Source organism: Diospyros lotus, chromosome 2, assembly GCF_014633365.1.
Source record: "Diospyros lotus cultivar Yz01 chromosome 2, ASM1463336v1, whole genome shotgun sequence".
Taxonomy (NCBI): Eukaryota; Viridiplantae; Streptophyta; class Magnoliopsida; order Ericales; family Ebenaceae; genus Diospyros; species Diospyros lotus.
The window spans coordinates 9,121,175-9,135,451 of NC_068339.1; the positions used below are offsets into that span (position 1 = coordinate 9,121,175).

The 14,277-nt window shown below is 39.3% G+C and overlaps 1 protein-coding gene across 4 annotated transcripts in view; it reads right to left on the reverse strand.

The window, feature by feature from the left end:
• LOC127793928 (uncharacterized) overlaps positions 1-14,277 on the reverse strand; it is a 76,962-nt gene that overhangs the window by 53,087 nt on the left and 9,598 nt on the right. For all 4 annotated transcript variants that reach the window (XM_052324728.1, XM_052324727.1, XM_052324729.1 and 1 more), the window contains exon 2: positions 217-332. In XM_052324728.1, coding sequence (XP_052180688.1) covers positions 217-332 — 116 coding nt within the window. The remainder of the gene's footprint in view (positions 1-216; positions 333-14,277) is intronic.

Below are 14,277 nucleotides of genomic sequence, written 5' to 3' on the forward strand. Positions count from 1 at the left end.
CAGTAGTATCAAAAGATAAAATAAATGGCACACTCCCAAATGCATGGAGCCCACGCAGAAAGGAAAAAACAGCAAACTTCTCAACTTATCAAAGATTTATTATGCTGACATTAGACAGAAGTAAAGAAACTGCATATCACATAGAAAACGTCCTCTATCCACAAACAACCTGCAGTCACAACTCATACTGAAGATCTTCACTGAGGGAAATCTTACCATGAACCAAGAATTTCTGGTCATCATGCCTGCTGATAACATTGACAGACACTCTCCCACCACCGCCTCCAGCAAATCCATTACCTCCAGAAGCACTTATATTACCACTGCCACTCCTGTGCCACCACCATAAAAAACGTGACTTTTAGGCTAACACCAGAGCACAGTCAAATCAAAATCATATGAGTGCTATAGGGACAGATTTTTACAAGATGTTTCATTGATGGGATGTTTTGGTATGTAAACTGGAAGCATAACACAAAGAAAGATCCATTCCATATACTGTTTCAAGTTCAAAATATTGATAGATTGATGTGCTTCCTAAACTACTTTTCGTTTAGGCAACCAAATTGTTTTAGTTTTTCAAGGAACAACAACAGAAAGGAACATAGTCACAGAAAAGAGTCTTTGGGTTTTATGAGGTACATAATGTATGGGCTTTAAGTTGCATGAGTTAAAATCTCCTCCCCCATACCTTCTTTAGCAATATGTAAGTTCAGTGAAAATATGTGCGGATGATTGAACGAATAATTTTGGAAGAAATTACTTGATTTCTTACTTCTAGCAATCAGCTGTACAATACATGTAACATCCCGTATCGAGCGATAGGAAGGACCGGAACAACTTACCCTGATGGGTCTACATGAACTTCCCAGGGGGTCACCCATCATTGGATTGTCCCATGTCAAGCACGCTTAACTTGGGAGTTCTTTGCCAACATTCAGCCCAAAAGGTATCCAGCTGGTGTTGTTTCCTTTCTTACACTATCCTCGATATATTCTAATTTCTCTGGGCCCTCGGGGTATTACATTCTCCCCCCTTAAGCACATGACGTCCTCGTCATGCGACCTTACAACTTGTCCCAGACCTTCTCCCCTTGGGGGCTGCCATCCTAGAAGCCTGCCAGAAGCCGCTCCTTGTACAGGCCCTCAAGCCCCGGCGCCACTCCCCGCCCTCATCGGACCGCTTTCGCCAAGGGTTGGCTCTGATACCACCTGTAACATCCCGTATCGAGCGATAGGAAGGACCGGAACAACTTACCCTGATGGGCCTACATGAACTTCCCAGGGGGTCACCCATCATTAGATTGCCCCATGTCAAGCACGCTTAACTTGGGAGTTCTTTGCCAACATTCAGTCCAAAAGGTATCCAGCTGGTGTTGTTTCCTTTCTTACACTATCCTCGATATATTCTAACTTCTCTGGGCCCTCGGGGTATTACATACATATATACAAGAGATCTTTCTATCTTAGGTTATACAAGAATAGGAAACTTAGGCTATACAAGAATAGGAAACTACCAAAAAACTAAAACAGAAAGTTGACCTAAGATAATTCTTTTGATTACTCCTTTAATTTGGGGATTTAATCTCTTCAATCATTCCCTCTAAATCGAGGATTGATTTCCAGATTCCAACACTCCGCCTTAAACTAGTGAATAGATGTTAATCATTTTCAACTTGCTTACAAATGCTTCAAAACCTGGTTTCAACAGTACCTTAGTTAGAATATTAGCTTCTTGTGTCTTAGTTGGGATGTAGGATAGGCTAATAGCTCCACTCTCAATCTCTATTTTGATGAAGTTTCAGTCAAATCTCATATGTTTCATTATGTCATGTTGGATTAGATTATGAACTATACTGATAGTTGATTTGTTGTCACTATACAACTTCATAGGAGTCCATGTAAATTTCAGGTCTTGTAATAATCTTCCTAGCCATATCAACTCACAAATCCCTTGAGTAATTGCTCGGTACTCAACCTTAGCACTAGTCCTTGCCACGACTGTTTGCTTTTTACTCTGCTAAGTGACCAAGTTACCCCATAGTTTAGTGCAGTAGGTAGTTGTGGACTTGCTATCCTCGATTGAACCTGCCCAATTTGCATCTGCAAAACATTCAACTCCCTTATGATCATTCTTTCAAAACAAAATCCCTTTTCTAGGGGTCCCTTTTAGGTATCGAAGAATCTGGTTTACTACCTCTAGGTGTCTTTGTGTAGGTGAGTGTATAAAAAGACTCACAACACTTATGCTATAGGCAATATCAAGTCTAGTAAGGGAAAGGTATATCAACTTTCCTACTAGGCGCTAATACCTTTCCTTATCAACAATAGAGTCATTTTATTTGACTTTTTGCTTCCAATTTCATTCTAATGGAGTACTTGCAGGTCTACATCCAAGTTTTCCAGTTTCATTCAAGAGATCAAGTGTGTATTTTCTTTGGGTTATGAAAATACCTTGTTTACTCCTTGCTATCTCCATACCAAGGAAGTATTTTAGTGTATCGAGATCTTTGACCTTAAATTCAGCCTGCAGCCTGGTTTTAAGTCCCTTTATCTCTTCAGTGTCATCACTTGTTATCACCATATCAGCCACATACACTATCAAAATTGATCTTTTTCCATTTTCAGCCTGTTTAATGAAGAGAGCATAGTTAGCCTGTCCTTGCTAATATCCAAACTAAGTCATAGCAGCACCAAACGTTGTGAACCATACCTTGGGTGATTGCTTGATACCACAGAGAGATTTCTTTAAGTTACAGACTTTTACCTGAGGCTTCAGTGTATTCAAAACCAAGTGAAAACTTCATATAAACTTCCTTTCCAACTTCCCATTCAAAAAAACATTCTTCACATCCATCTAGTGAAGTTCCCAATCTAAGTCGACAGCAAGAGACAAAAGAACCCTTATTGAATTTAACTTCGCTACAGAAGCAAATGTTTCTTCATAGTCAATGCCATAAGTTTGTGTGAATCCTTGGGCAACTAACCTTGCCTTGTATCTTTCTATTTTTCCATCCAAGCCATATTTGACTGTGAATATCCATTTACATCCAAAGGGTCTCTTTCCTTCATATAACTCCACAAAATGCCATGTCTTGTTATTAATCAATGCATTCATTTCCTCCAAAACAGTTTTTTTCCATTTAGGGTCATGAAGGGCACTTTGAATGTCTTGAGGGATTTCCACATTGTCAATCATAGTGGTAAAGACCCTACACTTAGGAGACAACTTAGAATACGTCAAATAGTTGGAGATAGAAAGCTTGGTACACAATCTTACCCCTTTTTCTTGTAGCAATTGGAACATCAAGATCATCAACTATGGCAGCCTCGTCCAAACCAGGACTTGGCTCTAGTTTAGATGAATGGCTATGTGGAAGAGCTTTTGGCCTTCTTGAGTAAACCTTAATCGATTGTGGATCAATAGTAGGTTCTCCCCCTTGACTCATTTCTTGTATAGGTTTAGGTTGGTCTAATGAAGGATGTGAGGATAGTTTAAGTGAGGGAGCATTTGATGGATAAATTTGAAGGGAAATAGGAAGTGAAATAGATGGGTTCTAATGATTATCTTCATGAGAGGTCTCACCCTGAAGAGAAGCATGGAGATAGTAAGGTTGATGGTCAAACAAACACACATCACAAGAGACATAAAATCGGTGAGTGGGAGGAGAGTAGCACTTGTAACCTTTTTGGGTGAGAGAGTACCCAACAAAAATACATTTGAGTACCTTAGGATTAAGTTTGTTGCAGTGAGGGTGTTGATTATGAACAAAGGCAGTACATCCAAACACTTTGGGAGACAATGAAGTAAACAACTCAAATGGGTTTGACAGTTATGTGGTTTGGAAGGCAAACTATTTATGAGATAGGCGGTTGTTAGAATAACTTCACCCCATAAAGTATTTGGAACATTGTTAGCAAACATTGGGGATCAAGCCACCTCAAGAAGATGTCTATTTTTCCTTTCTACTATCCCATTTTGTTGGGGAGTAGACAGACATAAACTTTGGTGCAAAATACCCTAATCAATAAGGTATTAGTTTCTTGTGCAAAGTATTCGCCACCATTATCAATTCAAAGGATATGAGCAGAAGATTGAAAGAGATTGGTAACAAGTTTATGAAATTGTTTAAATATGGAATAGTCTCAGATTTGTCCTTCATGAGCTAAACCCAACAAACATGGGTGTGGTCATCAATAAACATGAGAAACCATCGAGTACCGATTAAAGTTGAGACACAAGCTGGCCCCCATGTGTCACTGTAAATAATATGAAATGATTGTGAGGATTTGTAGGGATGAATAGGATGATGAGAGCGTGGATGTTTAGCATAAACACAATGTTCACATTGAAAGGAAGTAGGATCTTTATTGATGAATAATTTCATATGCAAAGCTTTTAAATAATTGAAACTAGGGTGGCCTAGTCATTTATGAGATACAGAACATCACAATCAGAAATGGCAGACAATGAAATAGGATTAAATGACTAATGAGTTGATGGAGGAACCACGCTTGACAATACAAGCCATTTTGCTCCTTAGCATTGCTAATCATCCCGAAAACAGGTCTTGAAATACACAATAGGTAGGATAGAATGTGATTGTACAATTGAGATATTTAGTCAATTTACTAATAGAAAGGCAATTGCATTTAAGACATGGAACATGAAGAGCAGAAAACAATGTTAATCTAGGTAGAAAAATAGTGCCTCGACCATCCACACCAGTTACATTCCCATCAACAATTGCAACTATAATATTCTCAGCACAGTCTTCATAACTGGAAAAAAAAAATTGATAAGCCTGTCATATGATCTGATGCCCCAGTGTCTACAATCCAACAATTGCCAGAATGTGATTGAGATAATAAAGTGGATTGAGTGTTACCTTTAGGAGCAATTATGGTTGTACTAGCTTGAGGGGTAGGTTTGGTTTCCTTAGGCACTTTAGACTGGTTCAATAGTTGTCGTAAAATTTTCATTTATTCCACTGTAAACAAAGCATCCAGTTTTTCAGAGATGATGGTTGAGTCAATCAGTTGTACTTGCTAACTTGTGTTGTTCTCATTGGCTTCCAATTTGCAGGTTTGCCATGAAGTTTCCACATGTGTCCCTCGTATGATGAGGTTTATTGCAATGATCACACCAGAGTTTATCTTTAAGTTTCTAATCCTTTGAATGAGATGTACTACGATGGACTGCCAAGGCAAAATTCTGGGATCCCAAATTAGAGGGCTGGTTTAAAGGGTTGCTAAGCATTATTGGTTTGCGGCCCTCCTCATGTTTGATCTCAGCAAAGGCTTCTTTGATGGAAAGGAAAGGTTTGCTACCAACGAGACGACCATAAACTTCATCTAGATCTTTGTTGAGGCCATGTAGGAAATCAAATACCCTTTCCTTCTCTAGCATTTTAGTGTAATTAGTACTATCCTCAGTACAATGCCAACTAATATCATAGAAAAGGTCCATCTCCTACCAAAGTTCAGTTAAAACATTGTAGTATTTAGTGACTGACATGTTATCTTGTCTAATAGTTCGAAGGGCAGAACGGATTTCAAAACACTGGGATATGTTTTCAAGATCTGAGTAAATTTTTTGCACATCATCCCAAATCTCCTTTTGCAGTTTTGTAAAAGAGGTAGGTCCTATCTTAGGCTCCATAGAATTAATGAGCCATGACATGACTATAGAGTTTTCAACATCCCAAGTTGAATAGTTAGCAACAGTTGAAGGTGGCATAGGAATAGCACCTGTTGTTGGCCCTTGCATTTCATAACAAGCAACACAAATTGGAACCATTCACAAAAGTTGGTTCCACTGAGTTTGTGTTGGGTGATTTGAAGAGAATGAAAATCAAGGGTTGATATGGGATTAGCTGAAGTAGTAGAAATAATAGGAGCAATGGAAAAGTCTACCGAAGAGGCTGCCAAAGAAGAGTTAGTTTCTGCCATAAAGAACTGATATTTTGGTTCGAAAAAAAAGAAAGGACTGATGAGTTGAATGCCAGACCAGTGTCGAGCCTAGCTCTGATACCATGAACAAATAATTTTGGAAGAAATTACTTGATTTCTTACTTCTTGCAATCAGCTGTACAATACATATATGCAAGAGATCTTTCTATCTTAGGCTATACAAGAATAGGAAACTTAGGCTATACAATAATAGGAAACTACCAAATACAAGAATAGGAAACTACCAAAAAACTAAAATAGAAAGTTGATCTAAGATAATTCCTCTGATTACTCCTTTAATTTGGGGATTTAATCTTTTTAATCATTCCCCCTAAATCAGGGATTGATTTCTGAATTCCAATAGATATTTATGATAAAACTAAAAGATCATTCAGATATTTTGGATCAATCACCCAAAAAGATAGGGAGATTAATGAAAATATTACTCATATAATTAAGGTGGGATGGATAAAATGGAAAAGTGCATTCAGTGTTTTATGTGATAATAAAATTCCATTAAAGCTAAAAGAAAATTTGTATAAGACAAGCTTTGTTGTATGGTATAGAATGTTGGGCAATAAAGCACTAACCCATGCAAAATATCAACATGACCTAGATGAGGATGTTAAGACGGATCTAAGGATGTTAAGACGGATCTATAGCCATACAAAAAAATAAAATTAGAAATGAGGTTATCAATAAAGTCAGAGTGGCTCCTATTGAATATATGATGTGTGAGACACAATTAAGATGCTTTGGATCATGTGAGAAGAAGACCGAAAAGGTTCTTGATAGCAAAGTGGATGGAATAGAATAAGTATCTAGCAAAAGAGGTAGAGGAAGACTAAAAACACTTGGTGGGAAACACTTGGGTATAATATGAGTTATAAGAGACTTAAAGGAGATAAGTTCATAGATAGAAATGACTAGAGAATTAGAATTTATGTAGCCAACCCCACATTGGAGGGTAAAGACTTGATAAGTTGTTGTTGTCCATCTAAGCTATGAAATTTTTTTATCTAATAGGAGCCCAACAAGAAAGAATAATAAAAATTCAAAATGCCAAACTTTATGTCAAAACATGATAATTTCATTGAAAGTCATTGACATTCTACATACCATTTCAAAATAATTACTTGTTTCCAAACTTGCGAGGAACATCTGACAATATTTATTTTTTGTTTATATTTTTTTGTTAAAAGAAAATAAAATTGAATGAATAAAGAATATATTTCTATTGGGAGAGAAAGAGGGAAACAATATTGACATGATTAAAGTCACCTCTCTTCTTGCTATGATGAGCTTTATTATCATAAGGTACCTCCATTAAATAAACATTATACCTTCTAATTATAGAAAAAAAAATGGAGAGCATCCATGTAACCAACCTCATTTGTTGGGGTTAAAGCTTGTAATGATGAATGTTGTAAAAAGAAAGAACAAAGCAAACTATATCATGTTTCCATGAAGGATTCCCTTCATTTTAGGAATGACCTTTGTTCTTATTATTTATAATAGTTTGTTAACTTTGATTTTTTTGGAACCTACATATACATATTGTTTAATGCGATTAATTTATCTAATATCATTTTGTGTTTTGTCTTGTGGAGGGTTTTTGAGAGGAAAAAAATAAAAAAGGAGTCTGAATTGCCCATATACAAGTTATGAATGTGGCAGGACCCTACGGTGGAAAAAATAGTTAGGGGTTGTAACCATAGGCTGTTGACATAGTTGGAAGATTTTAACAAATAACGGTGGGAGAGTTAAGTGGTTGTAACAATTGAGGATGGGCCTATATAAAGGGCTTTCCCTCTCAATAAGAACCATCGGTGAATATTTTGGTGCAATCCCAACTCATCTCTCTCAATTTCTCTCTATTCCTTTTCTCTCAATTCTTCCCCTCTCATTCTCTATTTCTCTCTCTCTCAACCCAGCCCTAATTCTACTAAAATCCCCTCTTTCAGAGGAGAATTCCCTCTGTTAGGCCGATACCCTAACAATTGGTATTAGAACAGTCAATCCTTGGCTGTGAATTAATTCAATTTGAAGAGAGCCAACCAGAAAGTCTTGTTCAATTTTGAGAAACGACTTGATCAGGCGTTCCGAAGGTGCTTCCGACGTCTCTTAAGAGCGAGCTTGAAGCGATTAGAACCCAGCCAAATTCCACAGGCTCTAGTTCGATTTGTGGTGGGCAATTATTACCGGAGCTAAAGGACGAGGCAAACCAGAATTTCATCAATTAGATTAGGTTGACCCAAGAAGAACAAGGTCGACCCATAACTTCATCAGTCGAAATCGACTGACCCAAGAACTATGTCAGTTCAATTGGGTCGATACTGCAAGCGAGCAAGACAGAAGCGCGAAGACGAAGCAGCCTAGAGATTTCCGACAACCAATCCCACTAATTCAAGAACCCTACCAATTGCAATTGGCTGTTAGGCGAGCAAGCCAGCGATAATCTTAGAGTCAAACGAGCAAGATCAAGGCCAAAAATTCAAGTCTTGGCCAATGGTGGATAATTTGGTTCAAGGCGATGGCGGACGGCACAAGGTTGAAGCAGATGGAGCTTCAAATTCAGCAAGTGCGTGCGGCGGTAGCGGATGCCCAAGGGAAGATGGAGGCCATCGATGAGGTGGTCGAATGGAGAATTGAGCAAGCATTGGATCGCAAGCTTGGTCGTGCAATGTCGAGCATGTGGGAGGAGGTTTCCAGCCAAATTCGGGAAGTAAAAGATCAGGTTTCTAGCCAAATTCGAGTGGTTCAAGATCGAGTTTCCGATCAATCTCGGGAAATGAAGGATCAAATCCAGAGCTTTATGCTCATGTTCGTGGGTCAAAATTCGGTCAAATTATCGGTTGAATTCCCTCCGAGGGAGAGCTCCGAGCCAGTCTTGTCTTGGGCTGGAGCGGGACCAAGCACCACGGGAATTGTGGAATTGCAGGCAGAAACACCAGCACTGGGCAAAATCAGAAATGGGCGAGTTGGACAAAATGGACTAATAACGCCAACAAGACCAGCAGAGACCGTGGACTTGGAGGCGGAAACACTGGTGGCGGATGAAGTCAACAATGCGCGAATTGGGAGGAGATCATTATGGCCATCCGTCTCACACCCTTCACAATTTCCTATGCCCAAGTTGGACGTGCTGATGTTTGAAGGACAAAACCCATGATGGGGTTTGCAGATGTAGAAAATTATTCAGTCTTTATCAAACACCGGACGAGTAAAAGATAATGTTGGCAGCAACCTACTTGAACGACATTGCCGATTCTTGGTTCCAAGATTGGTATGAGTCGCAAGAAGGCAACAGCTGGTCACAATTTGTGGAGACTTTCTATACAAGATTTGGAGACCAGAATTTGGGGTACATTGTGGAAGAATTTAACAAGTTGAAGCAAGTCAGAACAGTGCAGCAATATCAAGAAAGATTCGAGGAACTCAAGTCAGTGATGCGCACAATGAATCCGGGATCAAGCGAAGCCTACTTCGTTTCAAGTTTTATAAGTGGGCTAACTGACAAATTAAGGCCAACAGTGAAGATACAACGGCCAAAAACAGTCAGAGAGGCAGCTGAAGTTCCAGGGGTACAGGAGATGTTGGTAGAAGCTTTGATAAAGAAACATCAACTTCCTTTTTCACAGCAATCAATTGGCTTTCAGCCGTGAGGGTACAAAAGCAGGGAAATGAGGCCAAAACGTGAGGGGCAATGTTGTTCCGCTTGTGGCAAGGGAAAATCCATCGTTCGAGGGCTATTCCGGGATCTTTGAGCAGCGGAGACAGGCTAGCCTGTGTTACAAGTGTGGGGATCGGTACGTACCAAGGCATCAATGTAAAAAACAACTGCTAATGTTGGAAGGAGGAGAAGAAAAGCTCGCATATGATGATGTTCCACGTGAAGAAGAATTAGTGGCAGAAGAAGCCGAGGATGGAGCGATCTCCTTACATGCATTGAGGGGATTGGTGAACAGTAGGACTATCACGATGGAAGGGATGGCAAGAAATCAGAAATTGATGGTTCTGCTCAATAGTGGCAGTACGAACAGCTTTATGGGCAAAGAAACAGCGAAGAAATTGGGATGTACGGCTAAGAGGGTGCAGCAACATGGTAGGTAGGATGGCTTGTATGAATTTTCACTGGGAAATGCAAGGAGAAGCGGTCTCCACAAATTTACGACTATTACAGCTTGAAGGATATGATGTTGTGTTGGGGGTGGATTGGATCCAGACCGTTAGTCCTATCTGCTTTGATTTCAACAAGCTGGAAGTAACAATTGCGAAAGACGAAAGATCAATAACTTTGATGGGGAGTGTGGACAGTGGGGAATGCGAGATAATAACCGAGAAGGGGTTAAGGAAGACTGTTAAATCATGGCTACACCAAGTGGTGCAACTCTTTTCTCTACAAACCATGACAGAAAAGAGGTCCACTCACAAGACAGCCAGTGCTGGTAACAATCAGTAGCCAAGGTTAATTGATATGGCAGATTGGAAGAAGAAGGGTTGGCTGGCTTCTCACTTTCTTGGGGACAAGAAAGTTCTGAACCGGGGGGTATTGTCAGGACCCTATGGTGGAAAAGGTAGTTAGAGGTTGTAACCATAGGCTGTTGAGGCTGTTGATATAGTTGGAAGATTGTAACAAATAACAGTGGGAGAGTTAAGTGGTTGTAACAATTGAGGATGGGCCTATATAAAGAGCTTTCCCTCTGTGAGATAATCTATGATTTTCAGCATATCAAGGAGCATCTAAAGTGGTTTCTAGAAGCATTTAAATACACAGCATTTAAAGTATTAAGAAAGTCTTTATAGTAGAGTTTTTTTGTTTTCCAATATAGCATTTATAGCATTAATTCTCTAGGAGTCTTTTTGTATTCCAAAGTTGTTGTAAATGCCTTGATTAACCTTTATGGTTGTTTGGCTCTATATAAAGAGAAAAGAAATGAGAAGCCATATTAGATTTAGTAAAAAAAAAAAGAAGAAGAAGCTGCAGCTCTGCAATATTATCCAGCATTTGCGGTTCTCTCAAAAGTTTTATTTTTAAAACCACCATACTTCCGCATGCACCAACAAATTTTGGTATCAGAGCCAACATCCCAGTTCCAGTTTCAAAATGGCCTCAAATCCTCCATCTACATCAAGCACTATGTTCTCCTACTCTCAAAGCCAAGTTCCCATCTTTGAGGGTGAAAACTATAGATATTGGAGTGATCAAATGATGTTCTTCATCTCTCAAGATTTGTGGGAATTGATTGAAGAGGATTATGAAGAACCACCAGCTGCAGGCTCGAATACAGCTTGGACTGCAGAGAATCAAACCCAATACAAGAAGAATACAAAGAAGAACGCCCTAGCCTTGAGATATCTACATCAAGGAATAAGCAAGTCCATCTACCCTCGCATCTACGGTGTCACAAAGGCCAAAGTTGCTTGGGAAACATTGAAGAAGGAATGCTAAGGTAATGACAAGGTTGTTTCCATAAGACTGCAGTCACTTTGGAAAAGTTTTGACACCTTATCCATGAAGGATTCCGAATCAATAAAGGAGTTCTTTTCAAGGGTTTCTGAGATTGTGAATCAAATCAGAGGCTATGGAGATCAGATAGATGAAAAGAAGGTTGTGGAGAAGATTCTTAGGAGTTTACCTCCTAAATTTGATCATGCAGCAGCTGCCATAGAAGAATCCAAAGACTTATCAAAGATCACAATGTTTGATCTCAGCGGTTCTTTGGAAGCACACGAAGAAAGGATCAAGAAGTCTTCAAGTCAGTCCTTGGAGCAAGCTTTTCAATCCAAGGTGAATCTAAAAAGGAAGGATCAAGAGAAGAAAGGAGGCTAATTTAAGCAGGGAAGAGTCCTAGAAAGTCAAGGTAGAGGTTGTGGAAAAGGCCATGGATGTGGAAGAGGCTTTCAGCCTCAAAAACAGAACAACCAAGGCCCTTATTGCATCATTTGCAAGAAGACCAATCATGTAGCTGTTGATTGTTACCACAAATGCAAAAAATGTCGAATCCCTAACCACTGTCAAAGGGATTGCTGACATCAAAACGCTGAGAAATCTGAGGCCAATTTCTCTAAGGAGAATAATGAAAAATAGGTTTTTTACACCTGTTTAAGTACAGAAAGCAAGAAGGACAAAGTATGGTTCCTAGATAGCGGCTGCAGTAATCACATGACAGGGAACAAGAAGCTCTTTGTGGAGATTGATGAGAGCGTCTTAAATTCTGTCATCCTTGGAGATGACAAGGCAGAAAGAATTAAGGGCAAAGGAGTCATTGTTGTCCATACTAAATCGGGAGAGAAAAGGTATATTCATGATGTACTTCACGTTCCAAATTTGGCTCACAATCTCTTAAGTGTTGGACACTTGTTCAAAAGGGTTATCAAATTCATTTTGATAACAATCAGTGTAAGGTTATTGACAAGAAGAAGAATATGGTCATGGCAAAAATTGAAATGACCAAAAACAAGGGTTTCCACTTGCAATGTCATATTCCAATGACATGGCTCTCAAGGGAGAAAGCATTGAGGAATCCCTACTTTGGCACTTGTGGTATGGACACCTACATCAGAGGGGACTTCAGCTTTTGCAGCAAAAGGAGATGGTGAAAGGACTTCCCCGAATTGAGCAGAAAGATCATGTATGTGAAGGCTGTATTTTTGAGAAAATGCATCATCTTCCATTTCCCAAAACAGCATGGAGAGCCAAAGCACCGCTGGAGTTAGTACATGCTGATATATTCAGCCCAACAAGATCCCCCTCTCTTGGTAATAAGAGATATTTCTTGTTGTTTGTTGATGATTATACTTGGATGATTTGGCTTTATTTTATCCATGCAAAATCATATGCATTTTATGTATTTCTTGAGTTTAAGGCTCTTGTAGAAAGACAAAGTGGATATAAAATAAAGACTTTGAGGACTGATCCGGGGGGGGGGGGGGGGGGGGGGGGCGAGTTCATATACCACCCATTCATGAGTATTGCAGGGAAAGAGGGGATACAAAGGCAACTTACAGTAAGCCGCAGACCATAGCAGAATGGAGTGGCTGAAAGAAGGAATAGAACGATCGTGGAGATGGCTAGAAGCATGCTAAAAGGAAAAGGATTGCCTAACAGCTTATGGGCTGAAGCTATGCACACAACAGCTTATATTTTAAATTGTTCCCCTACAAAATCAATTCAGAATAAAACTCCTTATGAAGCATGGAGTGGGAGAAAACCAAATGTAAGTAATTTGAAAGTATTTGGCTGCCCTGCTTATTCCCTGAATAAATCTCCTAACAAGGATAAGTTTGATGAAAAAGGAGAAAAGTTGTTATTTGTTGGATATAGTGATGAATCCAAGGGATATAGATTGTTAAATCCCCAAACTAACAAGTTGATTGTTGCAAGAGATGTTATATTTGATGAAATGGCAGTGTGGCAATGGAGTTGCAGCTCTCAAAACTCAATTAAAGTGACTGACTCTGGTCCTACAGAAAGTACAGAGACTGAAGAGGCAGATCAGACACAAAATCCAGCAAATATAGAAGCTGGAAGTACTTCTGGAAGACAGGTTTCAGGTTCTGGAGCCACAAGTTCAGTAGAATCTTCATCTCCAGCCCCTAATTTAAGAAGATCAGGTAGAATTAGAAGACCTCCTGAAAGGTATGGTGATTTCAAGAGTTATTCAAACAATGAAAATGCAGAATTTGCTCTTTTTTCTTGTGAGCCAAAAAAATTCAAAGAAGCAGTAAAAGAAGACAAGTGGCTGAAGGCAATGGATGAAGAGATTGCAATAATAGAAAAGAATAGAACATGGGAGCTGGTTGACCTTCCTAAAGGAAAGGGAGTGATTGGCTTGAAATGGATCTTTAAGACCAAGTATAATGAAGATGGAAGCATGCAGAAAAATAAAGCAAGACTTGTTGCAAAAGGGTATGTCCAGCAGCCAGGTGTGAATTTTGATGAAATTTTTGCACCAGTGGCACGCATTGAAACTATTAGAATGGTACTGGCCATAGCAGCCCAATTAGAGTTGCAGGTTTATCAACTAGATGTGAAGTCAGCTTTCCTTAATGGAGAGCTTGAAGAGGAAGTCTATGTGGAGCAGCCTCAAGGCTATGAGCTGAAGGGTAAAGAAGAATAAGTTTACAGGCTGAGGAAGGCTATATGGCCTTAAACAAGCTCCTAGAGCTTGGAACAGCAGGATAGATCCTATTTTCAGCAAAGTGGTTTCCATAGAAGTCCAAATGAGCCATCACTTTATGTGAAATGGAGTGGACAGAATTTTATGGTGATATGTTTATATGTAGATGATCTGATCTACATGGGAAATAACCTGAAGTTACT